Source organism: Melitaea cinxia, chromosome 27, assembly GCF_905220565.1.
Source record: "Melitaea cinxia chromosome 27, ilMelCinx1.1, whole genome shotgun sequence".
Lineage (NCBI taxonomy): Eukaryota > Metazoa > Arthropoda > Insecta > Lepidoptera > Nymphalidae > Melitaea > Melitaea cinxia.
The window spans coordinates 8199334-8223394 of NC_059420.1; the positions used below are offsets into that span (position 1 = coordinate 8199334).

Here is a 24061-nt window from a genome sequence, read left to right on the forward strand (position 1 = left end):
AATTACAAATAACCAGCGGAATGTGTAACTTGAGTATACACAATACAACAATATGTAAAACAAAGGAGGCACCATGTCGCGTGCGCTGGGTCAAGTTACATAACAATAACATGTGGCTTTATTCCTGCTGTGGGAAATGCACAGTGCGCATATTTTGCATTGACACTGGAGTTGTATTGACAACACTGACCGGGAATGGCCTTTTACAAATCGGTCAAGGTTGTACAATAAAAGGTGACACCTTCTCTATATTCACTCAAAATAGTTACATGAGCCAAGTTAAGGTCCAAGAAAACATATCGATCCCAGCCGATTATTCAATATTAAACTCCATAATAAATACTTCGGATTTCCAACTGTTTACACCCGAGGATCATGAAGACTTGTGGCGCGGGATGAAGTCTCAGATCATTAACCTCAAGGAGCAGGAAAACGCATCACTCAGTATACACGATATACATCAGTACTCTGTCTTGTATATAATCTTAGGGTCTATCATTGTTGCGGGATGTCTCTACGGTACCATGCGATATCGCAGAAACAAAATTATACAGAGCAGTGCTGTGACAGACGTCTCCACGACCGCAGTTCCAGTTGCAGCAGATACGAACGAAGACCAGGAGGCCCCCGCTCCCCCGAGCGCGCGACCGCGATTCGTTCGACTGGACATACCAATTAAAGTGTAGTGCAGTGATGATTATTATATAAGTTATTTAAATCTATGTACTTAAATTTTAATTGTATTGTTATTGTAGATTTTAATATCAAAATTATCTTTCTTCTTTGAGTCGGCAGGATGTACGGGTCAACGCACATTGAGCAATATGATTGTTTTGCTAATTAGTAACCTCTTTAATTTAGCTGATTTATTACGAAATTGTTATTTTTCTTATGCTGATTTCTAATGAAATTGATATTTGTTTGCTACGAATGACGTCAAATGACGTCTGTACTTCTGCCTATATATACTCAAAATAATCTTAATAAATTTAGTGTTAGATCGACTTTCATTGGGTTTGGTTTCCCTCGTAACCTTCCCTCACATGTCGTCTCTCACTCAACCATAGACTGTACCATACATATATATATATATATATATATATATATTATTGTATTATTAGATTGTAGGATCTACTTTGTTTTTAATTTTCTGTTTTGCCTTTTGATAACCCTACTCTTTTTATTTTAAAATCCCCTCTACCCCAAGGTTGTCTGGAAGAAATCGCTTACCTAGCGATAAGACCGCCTTTGTGCATCATATCGTTTTGCAAATTTTATTTTTAAAGATGTATGTTATGTTAGCTTGTAATATGCACAATAAAGTACATTTCTTCTTCTTCTTCTTTCCTCTTATTTATTGATTAATAATTTAAGTAAAATTTAAAATTATTCTCCGAGTTATTATTTGTATGTTGGTACGCCTGTATTGACTGTGGTGTGTCCTGTCCCTGTCCGACTATCCGTGTTAAGTTGGTACGCCTGTATTGACTGTAGTGTGTCCTGTCCCTGTCTGACTGTCCGTGTTAACAGTTATTTCATTTCGATCGTCAGACTGAGCTAGTCGGTTGGTACGACACGGGGTTTTTAAGCGATTTTAAAATTTAAAATAAATTGAATTTGTAAATTAAAGCATTTGCGTTTGTGAAGATATATAAAAACAAAAAATTCTCTCATTTTACATTGTTTGTTTAACAAACGTGACCACGGTGTAGCAAGGTGTTCGTTGTGTTTTTCGAAAATCAGAAAACAAGATGCAGTTGCACATCCGAGGACAGTCCACGCGCGTTCTTGACGTCGACGGACAGGAATCCATTGGCCAAATTAAGGTAAAATTTGATTATCAATAATTTCAAAAGCTTTGATATTCAATTTCCTATTACCTCAGCACTAGATTCAGTAAACTGGCTGTTGCTGTGGCGGTCGCAGGTTCGATCCCCGCTCACCAGAGACATTTGTATTGGCTTTATAAATTTTTGTCGTGGTCTGGGCGACGACACAGGAGAAAATCCTACTAGGGGCCGTTGAGTATGAAGCCTTTATTTATTTATTTATTTATATATAACTTAACAAATGAAATTAAAATTATGTATTTTATTTAAAAATAAGCTTTTTGAATAAATGTAAGATTGTTGTTTGAAGTTCCACTCTTCGTCTCGATAACAGTATGTAGAAGATGAAATGTTTCAACGTTCTTATTTGTGTACGATATTAATTACTATCAAAAGGTCTTTAAAGTAATTAGCTAATGGACGTGTAATCGTTTTTAGGAACGCCTTTGTGCCCTTTCTGACATCGGTGACGATGAGTTAACGTTGTCAGTATCCGGAGCGCCTCTTGATGATGACCTGCTGGTCTCTGAGCTAGCAGCATTAGATTTAGACCTCACTGTGCCACTACTCGGTGGTAAAGTGCACGGCTCTCTGGCTCGTGCTGGTGAGTATATATTTTATGACTAGATATTGTTTGTTTTCTAAATAAATTAATAATAAATTAATTAATTAAATGATGATTTTATGTGATATTATTTTAAAAATAACAATAATGTTTATGTATTTTATCATAAGTTTTGAAAGATAATTTGGATTTCCTGCAATATTATGAATAACCGGCTCCAATTGTCTTTTCAAACCATCCAAGAAACCATTGAAATATACAAAATTATGATATTTCAACCAGATCTGTCCAACCGTTTTGGAGTTAAGTGACAAACACAAATACGCATTAATTATTATATATTTAGATGTATCATCACAAATAAATGTTTTGATTTGTTCTATAGGGAAGGTTAGGGGACAAACGCCGAAGGTTGAAAAGCAAGAAAAGAAGAAGAAGAAGACTGGCCGCGCTAAGCGTAGGCAACAGTACAACAGACGGTTTGTTTTTAATGATCTTTTACTACTCGTGTCCCGCAGTTTTACCAAATAACTTATGCGATATACTTATGATAAATCATTTTTAAGGTTTCAGTATTCTATCTTTGGTTTGCCTCCTAGCGATAGGTTTTTGACACAATTCATATGGAGCATATTGATGTCGGAATTCTATCTCTATTGAGCGAATTCAGAGATAGAGTATTGATGCTGGCCGCTAAAGTTAGAGATAATCTGGAAAATGATACAAAACTACTGAATGTGTAAAATGAAAATTGATTCTTTTTTTTTAATAATTAAAAAATATAATTGTGTTTTGCTTTCAGAATTCTGAATGTTGTCATGGTCAACGGCCGTCCTCGTGGACCCAACTGTAACTCTTAGAATTTTGTATACTGATTAATACTGATGTAAAATGTAAATATATAAATATAACATGTCTTTAACCAAAGCTTGTTTTTTTACTCTTACCCGAATTCATTAACTTTCTGACACAGCATGTCTTTCTCATAAATATACATTCAAGAATAACTAACTGTTCGCTTAGATAATATAATTATATAAGATATTATTATTACAGCCTATACAGTCCACTGCTGGACATAGGCCTCCACAAGTTTACGCCAAAAATAACGTGAACTCATGTGTTTTGCCCATAGTCACCACGCTGGGCAGGCGGGTTGGTGACCGCAGTACTGGCTTTGTCGCACCGAAGACGCTGCTGCCCGTCTTCGGCCTGTGTATTTCAAAGCCAGCAGTTGGATGGTTATCCCGCCATCGGTCGGCTTCTTAAGTTCCAAGATGGTTGTGGAACCTTGTTATCCCTTAGTCGCCTCTTACGACACCCACGGGAAGAGAGGGGGTGGCTAAATTCTTTAGTGCCGTAGCCACACAGCACATATAAGATATAATACTTTTTAAATATAAATAGTTTTTAAAAAACCTTTTTTCCAAACGCAATTTGACTAGGTACAAACAAAAAAAAAATAGCAAAGAGCAAAAATAAGAAGATTTAATACTTTTTAAATATTAATCATCAAAACATAAATTTATTTTATATTTTGTAAGTTTGTGTAGGTTACGAAACCCTGCATAGGCGAATGACTTGACATTTGGTTTGTTTAAGTCTAGTATCTCCTACCGTTGAACACACTATAGCCTGCTACATTTTCCTTATTTTACTAATATAGTCAATCCTTTTTCATCACTTCCATTATTTATTATTATTATTCTACATTTTTAAAATCTTAAATACGCCATTATCCGAATATTTTTCACATATCTTGTCGATTCGGAACCATTATCGAAATACGTTCTATCATATGAGGGAGAGTTTACCGTATCGACGGGATGATCATTAAATGTTTGGCAGCTGACGAAACCCAAGAATTTTTCGTAACGGAAAATTGTTTTCTCTTATTTTAATTTTTAGCCAATTTCCCAATGTTTTTATTACTTATTATATTATTCAAGACTAGGAGGAAATCATAAGAATTAAATATCATAAAATTTGTCCAGCCATTCTGGGGCTATAAATAGTGTAATAACTAACAAGAATTTGTTTTATATGTACATATATTTATTAATTTATTCAGACACGTTGTTTCTTTTCATTTTTTTTCTTCTTCTTTAAGTATTTTTATTTAAGTATATATTTAATTGTTTCTTTTTACTTATTTTTTCTTCTTATCTCGTACACTCGTGTACACACAAATTTCTTCAACTTCTTATTTCTCTTTGTAAAGGTAGCTATTATTGTCTGTTTATATTGTTATTACTCTTAAATAAAGTTAACGTGTTTTAGTTACTGGTGTAAGTTCTGCCAGAAAAACAGCGTTTAAAACAATGCTGAGTCAGGAGACATTAGCCTTTTTTTTATGCATTTTTTTTTTACTGTTACCCAGATTCGTTAACAATATGACATAGCATTGTTTTTAGTCTATTTATTATTCCTTTCTTTTTGTTATATTTTTTTGTTTGTTACCTAGTTATGCATCCACCCCACACCTCCGTCGTAGATTAATATGTGAATGTTCCGCTGATTTAGCATTGCCATCGGCAGCTCATGGAATTGACTCCGTGAGACAAAAACATTAAGCAATTTTTGGACTTGTTTTGAAGAGACATGAATGTAATAATATACTGTGTGAGAGTCAGAAATATAATAGTCTACAAATCAGCAACATGTTATTCGTTTTATTTCTTAAGTTTAAATATAAGCAGTTAAAAAAAAGCCCTTTGTCCAAAAGGGAAAGTTTGTTTACCTATCCTTTTGTTTATCGTACTCTTTTATGTTTCTATTATTACTTTTTTCCTTCTTAATTTTTATAGATTGTAAACCAAGAAAAAAGTGAATATGAAAGTTTTTTTCTTTTTTTCCGTTGTTGTTGATAGTTATAGTTTTAAGAGAGTTTTTTTTTCATTTATTTATAAAAAAAAGCAAAAAATATTGTTATTTGTACAAAGGCCGCTTATTCTTAATTTCTCGAAGTTTCTTTTCTTCTTCTGCTTCTTTAGGAATGATTTTCTGAATGATTAATAATCGTCATCTTTAAATCTTAAGGAAGAATCGCAAATGAGTACACGCTCCATTAGTTTTATTTCACCGAGTTCATGTGGCAGTGTGGGACACATAATTATATAGAGCTTTCTCGCATAGCCAGACTTTTTGGATCTTTCTAATGGGTCAAAACGTGTATTATGGTTAATTCTCAGATATTCAGCTATATCGTAATTATTCAAATGTCGATATATGTAGCTCCACTTTTTCGAAAATGTTGAAACGTTTATCTGTAGCTGGGCGACCAGAGGGAAATGCATCAGACATCAAAATTTTCTGACTGAAAACGCTTAAATCAGTTTTGTGCCACTCTCACCGCCACTGCATTAGGTCTATAACATTGAAGTTCGTACCTAATTTTATTTATTTTCATTCGATCGTATAATGCTAAAATAATATAATTTAATGCCACGTACTGTTGGCGTGCTGTGTGGCTACGGCACTAAAGAATTTAGCCACCCCCTCTCTTCCCGTGGGTGTCGTAAGAGGCGACTAAGGGATAACAAGGTTCCACAACCACCTCGGAACCTAAGCAGACGACTGATGGCGGGATAACCATCAAACTGCTGGCTTTGAAATACACAGGCCGAAGACGGGCAGCAGCGTCTTCGGTGCGACAAAGCCAGTACTGCGGTCACCAACCCGCCTGCCCAGCGTGGTGACTATGGGCAAAACACATGACTTCACGTTATTTTTGGCGTAAACTTGTGGAGGCCTATGTCCAGCAGTGGACTGTATAGGTTGTAATGATACTGTTGGCGCTCTTATTAATCCTCATTTCTTAAGGTCATCTGGATCGCTCGCTCGTCTTTTATACACATTCTTTTTTCTTGCATGTTTTATGTTAAGTTTAAGATTTACCCCGACGCTAATGTGGCGCCACCCAAATTTAAACAAGAAAAACCTATATTATGCTACTTACCATAGAAATAAATGACCGAATTTATATAAAATTGAAAAACATTTTTTGAAATAAATGTAAATAATAGATAAATAATTTAAAAATGTAAAATTTTAAATGATTCACCGAGTTATTATTTGTCTGTTGGTACGCCTGTATTGACTGTGGTGTGTCCTGTCCCTGTCCGACTATCCGTGTTAAGTTGGTACGACTGTTCTGACTGCGGTGTGTTCTGTCCGTGTCCGACTGTCCGTGTTAACAGTTATTTCATTTCGATCGTCAGACTGAGCTGGTCGGTTGGTACGACACGGAATTTTTAAGCGATTTTAAAATTTAAACTAAAATTAAGTTGTTTAATAAAAGCATTTGCCTTTATGAAAATATATTAAAAAAAATCTCTTATTATACATTGTTTGTAAAACAAACGTGACCACACTGTAGCAAGGTGTTCGTGGTATTTTTCGAAAATCACAAGATGCAGTTGCACATTCGAGGACAGTCCACGCGCGTTCTTGACGTCGACGGACAGGAATCCATTGGCCAAATCAAGGTAAAATTTGATTATCATTAATTTCAAAAGCTTTGATATACAATTTCCTATAACCTCAGCACTAGATTAGGTAAACTAGCTGTGGCTGTGGCGGTCGCAGGTTCGATCCCCGCTCACGAGAGACATTTGTATTGGCTTTATAAATGTTTGTCGTGGTCTAGTGTGAAGCGTTTATTTATTTATTTATATACAACTTAACGAATGAAATTGAAATTATGTATTTTATATAAAAATGAGCTATTGTAATATATGTAAGATTACTGTTTTATTATAAAGTTTAATTAATAGTCTCAATAACAGTATGTAGAAGATGAAATGTTTCATCGTTCTTATTTGTGTACGATAGTAATTACTATCAAAAGGTCTTTAAAGTAATTAGCTAATGGACGTGTAATCGTTTTTAGGAACGCCTTTGTGCCCTTTCTGACATCGGTGACGATGAGTTAACGTTGTCAGTATCCGGAGCGCCTCTTGATGATGACCTGCTGGTCTCTGAGCTAGCGGCATTAGATTTAGACCTCACTGTGCCACTACTCGGTGGTAAAGTGCACGGCTCTCTGGCTCGTGCTGGTGAGTATATATTTTATGACTAGTCATTGCTTGTTTTCCAAATAAATTAAAAATAAATTAAATAATTAAATGATGATTTAATGTGATATAAGTTTAAAAAGTAACATAATAATGTTTATGTATTGAACATAAGTTTTGAAAGGCAATTTGGATTTTCAAACCATTCACGAACGCATTGAAATATACAAAATTATAAAATTTCAACCAGATCGGTCTAACCGTTTTGGAGTTAGGTGACAAACACACATACGCATTAATTAATTATATATTTAGATGTATCATCACAAATAAGTGTTTTGTTTTGTTCTATAGGTAAGGTCAGGGGACAAACGCCGAAGGTTGAAAAGCAAGAAAAGAAGAAGAAGAAGACTGGCCGCGCCAAGCGTAGGCAACAGTACAACAGACGGTTTGTTTTTAATTATCTTTTCCTACTCGTGTCCCACAATTTTACTGAATGACTTATACGATATACTTTCTATAAATCATTTTTAAGGTTTCAGTAATCTATCTTTGGTTTGCCTCCTAGCGATAGGTTTTTGACACAATTCATATGGAGCATATTGATGTCGCAATTCTTTCTCTAGCGAGCGAATTCAGAGTTAGAGAGAGTATTGATGCTGGCCGCTAAAGTTAGAGATAATCTGGAAAATGATACATAACTAATTAATGTGTAAAATGAAAATTGATTTTTTTTTAATATTTAAAAAATAAAATTTTGTTTCGCTTTCAGAATTCTGAATGTTGTCATGGTCAACGGCCGCCCTCGTGGACCCAACTGTAACTCTTAGAATTTTGTATACTAATTAATATTGATGTAAAATGTAAATATATAAATATAACATGTCTTTAACCAAAGCTTGTTTTTTTTACTGTTACCCGAATTCATTTACTTTCTGACACAGCATGTCTTTCTCATAAATATACATTCAAGAATAACTAACTGGTCGTTTAGATAATATAATTATATAAGATTTAATATTTTTTAAATATAAATAGTTTTTAAAAAACTCATTTTCCAAACGGAAAGTTTGACTAGGTAACGAACAAAAAAATAGCAAAGAGAAAGAAATAAGATTTAATACTTTTAAAATATTAATCATCAAAATATAAATTAATTTTATATTTTGTAAGTTTGTGTAAGTAAAAAAGGTTACAAAACCCTGCATAGGCGAATGACTTGGCATTTGGTTTGTTTACGTCTGGTATCTCCTTTCGTTGAACGCATAGTAGCTTGATACATTTTCCTTATTTTACTAATATAGTCAATCCTTTTTCATCACTTCCATTATTTATTATTATTATTCTACATTTTTAAAATCTTAAATACGCCATTATCTGAATATTTTTCACATATCTTGTCGATTCGGAACCATTATCGAAATACGTTCTATCATTTGAGGGAGAGTTTACCGTATCGACGGGATGATCATTAAATGTTTGACAGCTGACGAAACCCAAGAATATTTTGTAACGAAAATTGTTTTTCTCTTATTTTAATTTTTAGCCAATTTCCCAATGTTTTTTATACTTATATACTATCCCGGACTAGGAGAAATCATAAGAATTAAATGTCATAAAATTGGTCCAGCCGTTCAGGGGTTATAAATGGTGTAATAACTAACACGAATTTGTTGTATATGTACATAGATTTATTTATTTATTCAGACACGTTGTTTCTTTTCATTTTTTTTCTTCTTCTTTAAGTATTTTTATTTAAGTAAATATTTAATTGTTTCTTTTTACTTATTTTTTCTTCTTATCTCGTACACTCGTGTACACACAAATGTAAGTAGCTGTTACGACTTCTTATTTCTCTTTGTAAAGGTGGTTATTACTGTTTTTTTTTTTAAATATTGTTATTACTTTTAAATAGTGTTAACGTGTTTTAGTTACTGGTGTTGGTTCTGCCAGAAAAACAGCGTTTAAAACAATGCTGAGTCAGAAGCCTTTAGCCTTTTTTATGCAATTTTTTTTACTGTTACACTGTTGAATATGGATTCGTTAACTATATGACATAGCATTGTTTTTAGTCTATTTATTATTCCATTCTTTTTGTTATTTTTTTTTGTTTGTTACCTAGTTATGCATCCACCCCACACCTCCGTCGTAGATTAATATGTGAATGTTCCGCTGATTTAGCATTGCCACCGCGCAGCTCATAGAATTAACTCCGTGAGACAATAACATAGATATTAAGTAAATTCTGGACTTGTTTTGAAGATACATGAATGTAATAATATACTGTGTGAGAGTCAGAAATATAATAGTCTACAAATCAGCAACATGTTATTCGTTTTATTTCTTAAGTTTAAATATAAGCAGTTAAAAAAAGCCCTTTGTCCAAAAGGGAAAGTTTGTTTACCTATCCTTTTGTTTATCGTACTCTTTTATGTTTCTATTATTACTTTTTTCCTTCTTAATTTTTATAGATTGTAAACCAAAAAAAGTGAATATGAAAGTTTTTTTCTTTTTTTCCGTTGTTGTTGATAGTTATAGTTTTAAAAGAGTTTTTTTTTCATTTATTTATAAAGAAGAGCAAAAAATATTGTTATTTTTACACAGGCCGCTTATTCTTAATTTCTCGAAGTTTCTTTTCTTCTTCTGCTTCTTTAGGAATGATTTTCTGAATGATTAATAATCGTTATCTTTAAATCTTAAGGAAGAATCGCAAATGAGTACACGGTCCATTAGTTTTATTTCACCGAGTTCATGTGGCAGTGTGGCACACATAATTATATAGAGCTTTCTCGCATAGCCAGACTTTTTGGATCTTTCTAATGGGTCAAAACGTGTATTATGGTCAATTCTCAGATATTCAGCTATATCGTAATTATTCAAATGTCGATATGTAACTTCACTTTTTCAAAAATGTTGTTACGTTTATCCGTAGCTGGGCGACCAGATGGAAATGCATCAGACATCAAAATTTCCTGACTGAAAACGTTCAAATCAATTTTGTGCCACTCTCACCGCCACTGCATTAGGTCTATAACATTGAAGTTCGTACCTAATTTTATTTATTTTCATTCGATCGTATAATGCTAAAATAATATAATTTAATGCCACGTACTGTTGGTGCTCTTATTAATCCCCATTTCTTAAGGTCATCTGGATCGCTCGCTCGTCTTTTATACACATTATTTTTTCTTGCATGTTTTATGCTAAGTTTAAGATTTAACCTGACGCTAATCTGCCGCCACCCAAATTTAAACAAGAAAAACCTATATTGTTCTACTTACCATAGCAATAAATGACCGAATTTATATTAAATTGAAAAACATTTTTTGAAATAAATATAAATAATAGATAAATAATTTAAGTAAAATTTTAAATGATTCACCGAGTTATTATTTGTCTGTTGCTACGCCTGTATTGACTGTGGTGTGTCCTATCCCTGTCCGACTATCCGTGTTAAGTTGGTATGACTGCTCTGACTGCGGTGTGTCCTGTCCGTGTCCGACTGTCCGTGCTAACAGTTATTTCATTTCGATCGTCAGACTGAGCTGGTCGGTTGGTACGACACGGGATTTTTAAGCAATTTTGAAAATTTAAAATAAATTGAAATTGTAAGAAAGCTTTTACGATTTTTAGAATATATCAAAACATAAATTCGTGGAGTTTTTCGAAAATAACAAGATGCAGTTGCACATCCGAGGACAGTCCACGCGCGTTCTTGACGTCGACGGACAGGAATCCATTGGCCAAATTAAGGTAAAATTTGATTATCAATAATTTCAAAAGCTTTGATATTCAATTTCTTATTACCTCAGCACTAGATTCAGTAAACTGGCTGTTGCTGTGGCGGTCGCAGGTTCGATCCCCGCTCACCAGAGACATTTATATTGGCTTTATAAATGTTTGTCGTGGTCTGGGCGACGACACAGGAGAAAATCCTACTAGGAGCCGTTGAGTATGAAGAATTTATTTTTTTATTTATATATAACTAAACGAATGAAATTAAAATTATGTATTTTATATAAAAATAAGCTTTTTGAATAAATGTAAGATTGTTGTTTAAAGTTCCACTCTTGGTCTCGATAACAGTATGTAGAAGATGAAATGTTTCAACGTTCTTATTTGTGTACGATATTAATTACTATCAAAACGTCTTTAAAGTAATTAGCTAATGGACGTGTAATCGTTTGTAGGAACGCCTCTGTGCCCTTTCCGACATCGGTGACGATGAGTTAACGTTGTCAGTATCCGGAGCGCCTCTTGATGATGACCTGCTGGTGTCTGAGCTAGCGGCATTAGATTTAGACCTCACTGTGCCACTACTCGGTGGTAAAGTGCACGGCTCTCTGGCTCGTGCTGGTGAGTATATATTTTATGACTAGATATTGTTTGTTTCCTAAATAAATTAATAATAAATTAATTAATTAAATGATGATTTTATGTGATATTAGTTTAAAAAATAACAATAATGTTTATGTATTTTATCATAAGTTTTGAAAGGTAATGTGTATTTTCAAACCATCCACGAACCCATTAAAATATACAAAATTATGAAATTTCAACCAGATCGGTCCAACCGTTTCGGAGTTAGGTGACAAACACACCTACGCACTAAGTATTATATATTTAGATGTATCATAACAAATAAATGTTTTTTTTTTTGTTCTATAGGGAAGGTCAGGGGACAAACGCCGAAGGTTGAAAAGCAAGAAAAGAAGAAGAAGAAGACTGGCCGCGCTAAGCGTAGGCAACAGTACAACAGACGGTTTGTTTTTAATGATCTTTTACTACTCGTGTCCCGCAGTTTTACCAAATAACTTATGCGATATACTTATGATAAATCATTTTTAAGGTTTCAGTATTCTATCTTTGGTTTGCCTCCTAGCGATAGGTTTTTGACACAATTCATATGGAGCATATTGATGTCGCAATTCTTTCTCTAGCGAGCGAATTCAGAGTTAGAGAGAGTATTGATGCTGGCCGCTAAAGTTAGAGATAATCTGGAAAATGATACAAACTACTGAATGTGTAACATGGAAATTGATTCTTTTTTTAATATTTAAAAAATATAGTTAATTTTGTTTTGCTTTCAGAATTCTGAATGTTGTCATGGTCAACGGCCGTCCTCGTGGACCCAACTGTAACTCGTAGAATTTTGTATACTAATTAATATTGCTGTAAAATGTAAATATATAAATATAACATGTATTTAACCAAAGCTTGTTTTTTTTTACTGTTACCCGAATTCATTAACTTTCTGACACAGTATGTCTTTCTCATAAATATACATTCAAGAATAACTAACTGTTCGTTTAGATAATATAATTATATGAGATTTAATACTTTTTAAATATAAATACTTTTTAAAAACCCCTTTGTCCTAACGCAAAGGTAGACTAGGTAACAACAACAAAAAAAAAAAATTGCAAAGAGAAAGAAATAAGAAGATTTAATAATTTTAAATTAATAATCATCATAATATAAGTTTATTTTATATTTCATAAGTTTGTTTGTGTAAGTGAAAAAAAAACAAAACCCTGCATAGGCGAATGACTTGGCATTTGGTTTGTTTACGTCTGGTATCTCCTTTCTATGATCGCACTGTAGCTTGATACATTTTCCTTAGTTTACTAATATATATATATATATATATATATACATGTCAATCCTTTTTCATCACTTTTATTATTCTGCATTTTAAAATTCTTAAATACGCCATTATCCGAATATTTTTCACATATCTTGTCGATTCGGAACCTTTATCTTAATATGTTCTTTCATTTGAGGGATAGTTTAACGTATCGACGGGATGAACATTAAACGTTTGACTGTTGGACAAAACCAAGAACATTTTGTTGGAAAATTGTTTTCCCTTATTTTATTTTTAGCCAATCGCTCGATGCTTTTAATACTTATGATACTGTTCCGGACTAAGAGAAATCCAAAAAATTAAATATCATTAAATTGGTCCGGCCGTTCTGGAGTTTTTAATGGTGAAATAACTAAAACGAATTTGTTTTTTAAGTACATAGATTCTTCTGATTCTGATCTTTCTCCTACATGGAGAAAGAGGCCTATGCCCAGTAGTGGGATATTACAGGCTGAAGCGTACATAGATTTATTTATTTATTCACTCGTGTACACACAAATGTAAGTATCTGTTACGACTTCTTATTTCTCTTTGTAAAGGTGGCTATTACTGTTTTTTTTTTTTAATATTGTTATTACTCTTAAATAGTGTTAACGTGTTTTAGTTACTGGTGTTGGTTCTGCCAGAAAAACAGCGTTTAAAACAATGCTGAGTCAGGAGCCATTAGCCTTTTCTTTCTTTATGCATTTTTTTTACTGTTACCCAGATTCGTTAACTATATGACATAGCACTGTTTTTAGTCTATTTATTACTTCTTTCTTTTTGCTATTTTTTTGTTTGTTACCTAGTTATGCATCCACCCCACACCTCCGTCGTAGATTAATATGTGAATGTTCCGCTGATTTAGCATTGCCATCGGCAGCTCATGGAATTGACTCCGTGAGACAAAAACATGGATATTAAGCAATTTTTGGACTTGTTTTGAAGAGACATGAATGTAATAATATACTTTGTGAGAGTCAGAAATATAAAAACCTTCAAATCGGCAATATGTTTTTTGTTTTATTTCTTAAGTTTAAATATAAACAGTTAAAAAAAACCCTTTGTCCAAAAGGGAAAGTTAGTTTACCTATCCTTTTGTTTATTGGACTCTTTTGTTTCTATTATTACTTTTTTTCCTTCTTAATTTTTATAGATTGTAAATCAAAAAAAAAAGCGAATATGAAAGTTTTCTTTCTTTATTTCCATTGTTGTTGATAGTTATAGTTTTAAAAGAGTTTTTTTTTCATTTATTTGTAAAACAGAGCACAAAAGATTGTTATTTGTACACAGGCCGCTTATTCTCAATTTCTCGAAGTTTCTCTTCGTCTTCTGCTTCTTTAGGAATGATTTTCTGAATGATTAATAATCGCCATCTTTAAATCTTAAAGGTGAATCGCAAATGAGTACACGGTCCATTAGTTTTATTTCACTGAGTTCATGTGGCAGTGTGGCACACATAATTATATAGAGATTTCTCGCATAGCCAGACTTTTTGGATCTTTCTAATGGGTCAAAACGTGTATTGTGGTCAATTCTCAGATATTCAGCTATATCGTAATTATTTAAATGTCGATATGGAACTCCACTTTTTCGAAAATGTTGTTACGTTTATCCGTAACTGGGTGACCAGAGGGAAATGCATCAGACATCAAAATTTCCTGACTGAAAACGTTCAAATCAATTTTGTGCCACTCTCACCGCCACTGCATTAGGTCTATAACATTGAAGTTCGTACCTAATTTTATTTATTTTCATTCGATCGTATAATGCTAAAATAATATAATTTAATGCCACGTACTGTTGGCGCTCTTATTAATCCTCATTTCTTAAGGTCATCTGGATCGCTCGCTCGTCTTTTAGACACATTCTTTTTCTTGCATGTTTTATGTTAAGTTTAAGATTTACCCTGACGCTAATGTGGCGCCACCCAAATTTAAACGGTAAGTTACGGTTAAGTTGGTACGACTGTACTGACTGTGGTGTATCCTGTCCCTGTCCGACTGTCCGTGTTAACAGTTATTTCATTTCGATCGTCAGACTGAGCTGGTCGGTTGGTACGACACGGGGTTTTTAAGCAATTTTAAAATTTAAAATAAATTGAAATTGTAAGAAAGGTTTTGCGTTTGTTAAAATATATCAAAACATAAATTCTCTCATTTTAAATTGTTTGTAAAACAAACTTGACCAACTGTAGCAAGGTGTTCGTGGAGTTTTTCGAAAATAACAAGATGCAGTTGCACATCCGAGGACAGTCCACGCGCGTTCTTGACGTCGACGGACAGGAATCCATTGGCCAAATTAAGGTAAAATTTGATTATCAATAATTTCAAAAGCTTTATATTCAATTTCCTATTACCTCAGCACTAGATTCAGTAAACTGGCCGTTGCTGTGGCGGTCGCAGATTCGATCCCCGCTCACCAGAGACATTTGTATTGGCTTTATAAATATTTGTCGTGGTCTGGGCGACGACACAGGAGAAAATCCTACTAGGGGCTGTTGAGTGTGAAGCGTTTATTTATTTATTTATTTATTTATATACAACTTAATGAATGAAAATTGAAATTATGTATTTTATATAAAAATAAGCTTTGTGAATAAATCTAAGATTAAGTAGTTTTATTATAAAGTTCAATTATTAGTCTCGATAACAGTATGTAGAAGAAGAAATGTTTCATCGTTCTTTTTTGTGTACGATATTAATTATTATCAAAAGGTCTTTGAAGTAATTAGCTAATGGACGTGTAATCGTTTTTAGGAACGCCTCTGTGCCCTTTCCGACATCGGTGACGATGAGTTAACATTGTCAGTATCCGGAGCACCGCTTGAAGATGACCTGCTGGTCTCTGAGCTAGCGGCATTAGATTTAGACCTCACTGTGCCATTACTCGGTGGTAAAGTGCATGGCTCTCTGGCTCGTGCTGGTGAGTATATATTTTATGACTAGTCATTGTTTGTTTTCCAAATAAATTAAAAATAAATTAATTAATTAAATGGTGATTTAATGATATGTGATATTAGTTTAAAGAATAACAATAATTTTTATGTATTTTAGCATAAGTTTTGAAAGGTAATTTTTATTTTCTGCATCGTTATGAATAACTATACCGGCTCCAATCGTCTTTTCAAACCATCCACGAACTCATTAAAATATACATACGAGTAATTATGATATTTCAACCAGATCGGTCCAACCGTTTTGGAGTTAGGTGACAAACACAAATACGCATTAATTATTATATATTTAGATGTATCATCACAAATAAATGTTTTGATTTGTTCTATAGGGAAGGTCAGGGGACAAACACCGAAGGTTGAAAAGCAAGAAAAGAAGAAGAAGAAGACTGGCCGCGCCAAGCGTAGGCAACAGTACAACAGAAGGTCTGTTTTTAATTATCTTTTACTACTCGTGTCCCGTAGTTTTACCAACTAACTTATACGATATACTTTCTATAATTCATTTCTAAGGTTTTAAGTAATCTATCTTTGGTTTGCCTTCTAACGATAGGTTTTTGACACAATTCATATGGAGCATATTGATGTCGCAATTCTATCTCTAGCGAGCGAATTCAGAGATAGAGTATTGATGCTGGCCGCTAAAGTTAGAGATAATTTGGAAAATCATACAAAACTACTGAATGTGTAAAATGAAAATTGATTCTTTTTCTAAAATTTAAAAAATATAATTTTGTTTTGCTTTCAGAATTCTGAATGTTGTCATGGTCAACGGCCGCCCTCGTGGACCCAACTGTAACTCTTAGAATTTTGTATACTAATTAATGTTGATGTAAAATGTAAATATATAAATAAATATAACATGTATTTAACCAAAGCTTGTTTTTTTTACTGTTACCCGAATTCATTAACTTTATGACACAGCATGTCTTTCTCATTGATATACATTCAAGAATAACTAACTGTTCGCTTAGATAATATAATTATATAAGATTTAATACTTTTTAATTATAAATAGTTTTTAAAAAACCCTTTGTCCAAACGTAAAGTTTGACTGTTAGTTGTATCTGTTACGACTTCTTATTTCTCTTTGTAAAGGTAGCTTTTAATGTTTTTTGTTTAATATTGTTATTACTCTTAAATAGTGTTAACGTGTTTTAGTTACTGGTGTTGGTTCTGCCAGAAAAACAGCGTTTAAAACAATGCTGAGTCAGGAGACATTAGCCTTTTTTTATGCATTTTTTTACTGTTACCCAGATTTTATTAAGTTAAGTTTATGACATAGCACTGTTTTTAGTCTATTTATTATTTCTTTCTTTTTGGTATTTTTTTTTGTTTGTTACCTAGTTATGCACCCACCCCACATCTCCGTCGTAGATTAATATGTGAATCTTCCGCTGATTTAGCATTGCCACCGGACAGCTCATAGAATTAACTCCGTGAGACAAAAACACAGATGTTAAGTAATTTTTGGATTTGTTTCGAAGAGACATGAATGTAATAATATACTTTGTGAGAGTCAGAAATATAACAACCTTAAAATCGGCAATATGTTTTTTGTTTTATTTCTTAAGTTTAAATATAAACGGTTAAAAAAACCCTTTGTTCAAAAGGGAAAGTTTGTTTACCTATCCTTTTGTTTATCGTACTCTTTTATGTTTCTATTATCACTTTTTTCCTTCTAAATTTTTATAGATTGTAAAGCAAAAAAGGCTCATATGAAAGTTTTCTTTCTCTATTTCTATTGTTGTTGATAGTTATAGTTTTAAAAGAGATTTTTTTTAAATTTATTTATAAAACAGAGCACAAAATATTGTTATTTGTACACAGACCGCTTATTCTCAATTTCTCGAAGTTTCATGAGCTGTTAAGAGTAGAAATTTGAATCGATCGATGCTTTTTCCCGGCGGTAAAACCTCACAAGGAAGAATGATGCCCCCAAACTCAACCCGGGTTGACACGCGATAAGGTGATTATTGCGTGTCAACCCGAGTTTTGCAATAATCGGTACAACTTGAGCGACCTTTGACTATGATCTCTTTCGTACATTGTTATCGTAGGTGATCCATTTTTCGTCATCAATGATCAAACTTTTCATAAATGATTCGATATCTTTAAATCTCAAGGAAAAATCGCATATGAGTCCAGGGTTCATTAGAGTTTACTCAGTGAGTTCATGTAGCAGTGTGGCACACATACTCGTAACAAAACGTGTCTTATGCTCAATTCTCAGATATTCAGCTATATCGTAATTATTCAAATGTCGATAATTATGTAGCTAAACTTTTTCGAAAATGTCGTCACGTTGATCTGTGACTGGGCGATCAGAGCGAAATGCATCAGACGTCAAAATTTCCTGACTGAAAACGCTTAAATCAATTTCGTGCTACTCTCGCCGCCACTGCAGTAGTCCATAAACAATGAAGTTCGATCTTACTTTATTTTCCATTGAATCGTCTAATGCTAAAACAATAAATAATTTAATGCCACGTACTGTATTGGCGCTCTAATTAATCCCCATTTTTAGGGTCGTCTGGATCGATCTTTAGTGATGAGACCGTCTTTAGTATACATTCTTTTTTCTTGCAAATTTTATGTGACATGTATTGATAATAACAATTTTTATAACTTTTGTCTGTCTGTTTGTTTGTTCCCGCTAATTTTTGAAACGACTGAAGCCATTTTGACGGGACTTTCACTGGCAGATAGCTGATGTAATAAGAAGTAACTTATGCTAATTTTTTAATTTTTTTTTATAACTGCAAACTGAACAATAACTATTATGTTAAATATCACACGGACGAAGTCGCGGGCACAGTAAGTAAGAAATATAACACAAGGGGATCAGTAAAATGCAAAATTATTTGTTTCTAATAAATTGACACAACTTTATAAAAAAACATATGTAAGTAGCTATCTATAAGTTACTTATTACTTACGGAGTGTAGAAGGAAGGCGAGTATAATGTAAAAAAGAGTTGATATGGCGCCACCTTAATTTAAGTAAGAAAAATCTATATCTATATATATCTATACTATAAGAATAAATAACCGTGTATAAATATTTATTTGTGTATATATTTTACGATAAAGCATAATGTAATGGGTATGTATTTATTTGTGTATTTAATTCTTTATATGTTTATAATATATATATATATATATATATATATATATATATATATATATATATATATATATATATTATTGTATTATTAGATTGTAGGATCTACTTTGTTTTTAATTTTCTGTTTTGCCTTTTGATAACCCTACTCTTTTTATTTTAAAATCCCCTCTACCCCAAGGTTGTCTGGAAGAAATCGCTTACCTAGCGATAAGACCGCCTTTGTGCATCATATCGTTTTGCAAATTTTATTTTTAAAGATGTATGTTATGTTAGCTTGTAATATGCACAATAAAGTACATTTCTTCTTCTTCTTCTTTCTTCTTATTTATTGATTAATAATTTAAGTAAAATTTAAAATTATTCTCCGAGTTATTATTTGTATGTTGGTACGCCTGTATTGACTGTGGTGTGTCCTGTCCCTGTCCGACTATCCGTGTTAAGTTGGTACGCCTGTATTGACTGTAGTGTGTCCTGTCCCTGTCTGACTGTCCGTGTTAACAGTTATTTCATTTCGATCGTCAGACTGAGCTAGTCGGTTGGTACGACACGGGGTTTTTAAGCGATTTTAAAATTTAAAATAAATTGAATTTGTAAATTAAAGCATTTGCGTTTGTGAAGATATATAAAAACAAAAAATTCTCTCATTTTACATTGTTTGTTTAACAAACGTGACCACGGTGTAGCAAGGTGTTCGTTGTGTTTTTCGAAAATCAGAAAACAAGATGCAGTTGCACATCCGAGGACAGTCCACGCGCGTTCTTGACGTCGACGGACAGGAATCCATTGGCCAAATTAAGGTAAAATTTGATTATCAATAATTTCAAAAGCTTTGATATTCAATTTCCTATTACCTCAGCACTAGATTCAGTAAACTGGCTGTTGCTGTGGCGGTCGCAGGTTCGATCCCCGCTCACCAGAGACATTTGTATTGGCTTTATAAATTTTTGTCGTGGTCTGGGCGACGACACAGGAGAAAATCCTACTAGGGGCCGTTGAGTATGAAGCCTTTATTTATTTATTTATTTATATATAACTTAACAAATGAAATTAAAATTATGTATTTTATTTAAAAATAAGCTTTTTGAATAAATGTAAGATTGTTGTTTGAAGTTCCACTCTTCGTCTCGATAACAGTATGTAGAAGATGAAATGTTTCAACGTTCTTATTTGTGTACGATATTAATTACTATCAAAAGGTCTTTAAAGTAATTAGCTAATGGACGTGTAATCGTTTTTAGGAACGCCTTTGTGCCCTTTCTGACATCGGTGACGATGAGTTAACGTTGTCAGTATCCGGAGCGCCTCTTGATGATGACCTGCTGGTCTCTGAGCTAGCAGCATTAGATTTAGACCTCACTGTGCCACTACTCGGTGGTAAAGTGCACGGCTCTCTGGCTCGTGCTGGTGAGTATATATTTTATGACTAGATATTGTTTGTTTTCTAAATAAATTAATAATAAATTAATTAATTAAATGATGATTTTATGTGATATTATTTTAAAAATAACAATAATGTTTATGTATTTTATCATAAGTTTTGAAAGATAATTTGGATTTCCTGCAATATTATGAATAACCGGCTCCAATTGTCTTTTCAAACCATCCAAGAAACCATTGAAATATACAAAATTATGATATTTCAACCAGATCTGTCCAACCGTTTTGGAGTTAAGTGACAAACACAAATACGCATTAATTATTATATATTTAGATGTATCATCACAAATAAATGTTTTGATTTGTTCTATAGGGAAGGTTAGGGGACAAACGCCGAAGGTTGAAAAGCAAGAAAAGAAGAAGAAGAAGACTGGCCGCGCTAAGCGTAGGCAACAGTACAACAGACGGTTTGTTTTTAATGATCTTTTACTACTCGTGTCCCGCAGTTTTACCAAATAACTTATGCGATATACTTATGATAAATCATTTTTAAGGTTTCAGTATTCTATCTTTGGTTTGCCTCCTAGCGATAGGTTTTTGACACAATTCATATGGAGCATATTGATGTCGGAATTCTATCTCTATTGAGCGAATTCAGAGATAGAGTATTGATGCTGGCCGCTAAAGTTAGAGATAATCTGGAAAATGATACAAAACTACTGAATGTGTAAAATGAAAATTGATTCTTTTTTTTTAATAATTAAAAAATATAATTGTGTTTTGCTTTCAGAATTCTGAATGTTGTCATGGTCAACGGCCGTCCTCGTGGACCCAACTGTAACTCTTAGAATTTTGTATACTGATTAATACTGATGTAAAATGTAAATATATAAATATAACATGTCTTTAACCAAAGCTTGTTTTTTTACTCTTACCCGAATTCATTAACTTTCTGACACAGCATGTCTTTCTCATAAATATACATTCAAGAATAACTAACTGTTCGCTTAGATAATATAATTATATAAGATATTATTATTACAGCCTATACAGTCCACTGCTGGACATAGGCCTCCACAAGTTTACGCCAAAAATAACGTGAACTCATGTGTTTTGCCCATAGTCACCACGCTGGGCAGGCGGGTTGGTGACCGCAGTACTGGCTTTGTCGCACCGAAGACGCTGCTGCCCGTCTTCGGCCTGTGTATTTCAAAGCCAGCAGTTGGATGGTTATCCCGCCATCGGTCGGCTTCTTAAGTTCCAAGATGGTTGTGGAACCTTGTTATCCCTTAGTCGCCTCTTACGACACCCACGGGAAGAGAGGGGGTGGCTAAATTCTTTAGTGCCGTAGCCACACAGCACATATAAGATATAATACTTTTTAAATATAAATAGTTTTTAAAAAACCTTTTTTCCAAACGCAATTTGACTAGGTACAAACAAAAAAAAAATAGCAAAGAGCAAAAATAAGAAGATTTAATACTTTTTAAATATTAATCATCAAAACATAAATTTATTTTATATTTTGTAAGTTTGTGTAAGTAAAAAAGGTTACGAAACCCTGAATAGGCAAATGACTTGTCATTTGGTTTGTTTGCGTCTGGTATCTTCTTTCGTTGAACGCAAAGTAGCTTGATACATTTTCCTTAGTTTACTAATATAGTCAATACTTTTTCATCACTTCCATTATTTATTATTATTATTCTACATTTTTAAAATCTTAAATACGCCATTATCTGAATATTTTTCACATATCTTGTCGTTTCGGAACCATTATCGAAATACGTTCTATCATTTGAGGGAGAGTTTACCGTATCGACGGGATGATCATTAAATGTTTGATAGCTGACGAAACCCAAGAATATTTTGTAACGGAAAATCGTTTTTCTCTTATTTTAATTTTTAGCCAATTTCCCAATGTTTTTAATACTTATTATATTATTCCGGCCTAGGAGAAACCATAAGAATTAAATATCATAAAATTGGTCCAGCCGTTCTGGGGTTATAAATGTTGTAATAACTAACACGCATTTGTTGTATATGTACATAGATTTATTTATTTATTCAGTCACGTTGTTTCTTTTCATTTTTTTCTTCTTTTTTAAGCATTTTTATTAAAGTATATATTTAATTGTTTCTTTTTACTTATTTTTTCTTCGTATCTCGTACACTCGTGTATACATAAATGTAAGCATCTGTTACGACTTCTTATTTCTCTTTGTAAAGGTAGCTATTATTGTCTGTTTATATTGTTATTACTCTTAAATAGTGTTAACGTGTTTTAGTTACTGGTGTTGGTTCTGCCAGAAAAACAGCGTTTAAAACAATGCTGAGTCAGGAGCCATTAGCCTTTTCTTTCTTTATGCATTTTTTTTACTGTTACCCAGATTCGTTAACTATATGACATAGCATTGTTTTTAGTCTATTTATTATTCCTTTCTTTTTGCTATTTTTTTTGTTTGTTACCTAGTTATGCATCCACCCCACACCTCCGTCGTAGATTAATATGTTAATGTTTCGCTGATTTAGTATTGCCACCGGGCAGCTCATAGAATTAACCGTGAGACAAAAACATGGATATTAAGCAATTTTTGGACTTGTTTTGAAGAGACATGAATGTAATAATATACTTTGTGAGAGTCAGAAATATAACAACCTTCAAATCGGCAATATGTTTTTTGTTTTATTTCTTAAGTTTAAATATAAACAGTTAAAAAAAAACCCTTTGTCCAAAAGGGAAAGTTAGTTTACCTATCCTTTTGTTTATTGGACTCTTTTGTTTCTATTATTACTTTTTTTCCTTCTTAATTTTTATAGATTGTAAATCAAAAAAAAAAAGCGAATATGAAAGTTTTCTTTCTTTATTTCCATTGTTGTTGATAGTTATAGTTTTAAAAGAGTTTTTTTTTCATTTATTTGTAAAACAGAGCACAAAAGATTGTTATTTGTACACAGGCCGCTTATTCTCAATTTCTCGAAGTTTCTCTTCTTCTTCTGCTTCTTTAGGAATGATTTTCGGAATGATTAATAATCGCCATATTTAAATCTTAAAGGAGAATCGCAAATGAGTACCCGGTCCATTAGTTTTATTTCACCGAGTTCATGTGGCAGTGTGGCACACATAATTAATTATATAGAGCTTTCTCGCATAGCCCGACTTTTGGATCTTTCTAATGGGTCAAAACGTGTATTATGGTCAATTCTCAGATATTCAGCTATATCGTAATTATTCAAATTTCGATATGTAACTCCACTTTTTCGAAAATGTTGAAACGTTTATCTGTAGCTGGGCGACCAGAGGGAAATGCATCAGACATCAAAATTTTCTGACTGAAAACGCTTAAATCAGTTTTGTGCCACTCTCACCGCCACTGCATTAGGTCTATAACATTGAAGTTCGTACCTAATTTTATTTATTTTCATTCGATCGTATTATGCTAAAATAATATAATTTAATGCCACGTACTGTTGGCGCTCTTATTAATCCTCATTTCTTAAGGTCATCTGGATCGCTCGCTCGTCTTTTATACAAATTCTTTTTTCTTGCATATTTTATGTTAAGCTTAA

At 33.0% G+C, this 24061-nt stretch overlaps 5 protein-coding genes across 5 annotated transcripts; all 5 read left to right on the forward strand.

Moving 5' to 3' along the window:
- The first annotated feature begins 1751 nt into the window (after positions 1-1751).
- LOC123667158 (ubiquitin-like protein FUBI) lies at positions 1752-3254 on the forward strand. The gene is made up of 4 exons (XM_045601128.1): positions 1752-1826; positions 2268-2433; positions 2780-2873; positions 3197-3254. Exons 1-4 carry the CDS (start codon positions 1752-1754, stop codon positions 3252-3254), a joined length of 393 nt encoding a protein of 130 aa, XP_045457084.1.
- Positions 3255-6806: 3552 nt separating this feature from the next.
- On the forward strand, positions 6807-8306 carry LOC123667157 (ubiquitin-like protein FUBI). The gene is made up of 4 exons (XM_045601127.1): positions 6807-6881; positions 7286-7451; positions 7764-7857; positions 8182-8306. The coding sequence occupies exons 1-4, from the start codon at positions 6807-6809 to the stop codon at positions 8237-8239; spliced, it is 393 nt and encodes a 130-aa protein (XP_045457083.1). The 3' UTR covers positions 8240-8306.
- A 2781-nt stretch (positions 8307-11087) lies between these two features.
- On the forward strand, positions 11088-12557 carry LOC123667168 (ubiquitin-like protein FUBI). Its single transcript, XM_045601137.1, has 4 exons — positions 11088-11162; positions 11600-11765; positions 12078-12171; positions 12500-12557. Exons 1-4 carry the CDS (start codon positions 11088-11090, stop codon positions 12555-12557), a joined length of 393 nt encoding a protein of 130 aa, XP_045457093.1.
- Positions 12558-15266: 2709 nt separating this feature from the next.
- Positions 15267-16797, forward strand: LOC123666868 (ubiquitin-like protein FUBI). The gene is made up of 4 exons (XM_045600891.1): positions 15267-15341; positions 15795-15960; positions 16324-16417; positions 16740-16797. Exons 1-4 carry the CDS (start codon positions 15267-15269, stop codon positions 16795-16797), a joined length of 393 nt encoding a protein of 130 aa, XP_045456847.1.
- Positions 16798-19839: 3042 nt separating this feature from the next.
- LOC123667171 (ubiquitin-like protein FUBI) lies at positions 19840-21342 on the forward strand. The gene is made up of 4 exons (XM_045601140.1): positions 19840-19914; positions 20356-20521; positions 20868-20961; positions 21285-21342. Exons 1-4 carry the CDS (start codon positions 19840-19842, stop codon positions 21340-21342), a joined length of 393 nt encoding a protein of 130 aa, XP_045457096.1.
- The last annotated feature ends 2719 nt before the right edge of the window (positions 21343-24061 follow it).

Excerpts from the sequence above, each read along its gene's own strand:
- LOC123667168 (XM_045601137.1), top strand. The coding sequence starts at position 11,088 with ATGCAGTTGCACATCCGAGGACAGTCCACGCGCGTTCTTGACGTCGAC. Across the intron at positions 11,766-12,077 it reads CGGCTCTCTGGCTCGTGCTG|GGAAGGTCAGGGGACAAACG; the intron begins GTGAGTATATAT and ends TTTGTTCTATAG. Across the intron at positions 12,172-12,499 it reads AGGCAACAGTACAACAGACG|AATTCTGAATGTTGTCATGG; the intron begins GTTTGTTTTTAA and ends TTTTGCTTTCAG.
- LOC123667158 (XM_045601128.1), top strand. The coding sequence starts at position 1,752 with ATGCAGTTGCACATCCGAGGACAGTCCACGCGCGTTCTTGACGTCGAC. Across the intron at positions 2,434-2,779 it reads CGGCTCTCTGGCTCGTGCTG|GGAAGGTTAGGGGACAAACG; the intron begins GTGAGTATATAT and ends TTTGTTCTATAG. Across the intron at positions 2,874-3,196 it reads AGGCAACAGTACAACAGACG|AATTCTGAATGTTGTCATGG; the intron begins GTTTGTTTTTAA and ends TTTTGCTTTCAG.
- LOC123667171 (XM_045601140.1), top strand. The coding sequence starts at position 19,840 with ATGCAGTTGCACATCCGAGGACAGTCCACGCGCGTTCTTGACGTCGAC. Across the intron at positions 19,915-20,355 it reads AATCCATTGGCCAAATTAAG|GAACGCCTTTGTGCCCTTTC; the intron begins GTAAAATTTGAT and ends AATCGTTTTTAG. Across the intron at positions 20,522-20,867 it reads CGGCTCTCTGGCTCGTGCTG|GGAAGGTTAGGGGACAAACG; the intron begins GTGAGTATATAT and ends TTTGTTCTATAG.
- LOC123667157 (XM_045601127.1), top strand. The coding sequence starts at position 6,807 with ATGCAGTTGCACATTCGAGGACAGTCCACGCGCGTTCTTGACGTCGAC. Across the intron at positions 6,882-7,285 it reads AATCCATTGGCCAAATCAAG|GAACGCCTTTGTGCCCTTTC; the intron begins GTAAAATTTGAT and ends AATCGTTTTTAG. Across the intron at positions 7,452-7,763 it reads CGGCTCTCTGGCTCGTGCTG|GTAAGGTCAGGGGACAAACG; the intron begins GTGAGTATATAT and ends TTTGTTCTATAG.
- LOC123666868 (XM_045600891.1), top strand. The coding sequence starts at position 15,267 with ATGCAGTTGCACATCCGAGGACAGTCCACGCGCGTTCTTGACGTCGAC. Across the intron at positions 15,961-16,323 it reads TGGCTCTCTGGCTCGTGCTG|GGAAGGTCAGGGGACAAACA; the intron begins GTGAGTATATAT and ends TTTGTTCTATAG. Across the intron at positions 16,418-16,739 it reads AGGCAACAGTACAACAGAAG|AATTCTGAATGTTGTCATGG; the intron begins GTCTGTTTTTAA and ends TTTTGCTTTCAG.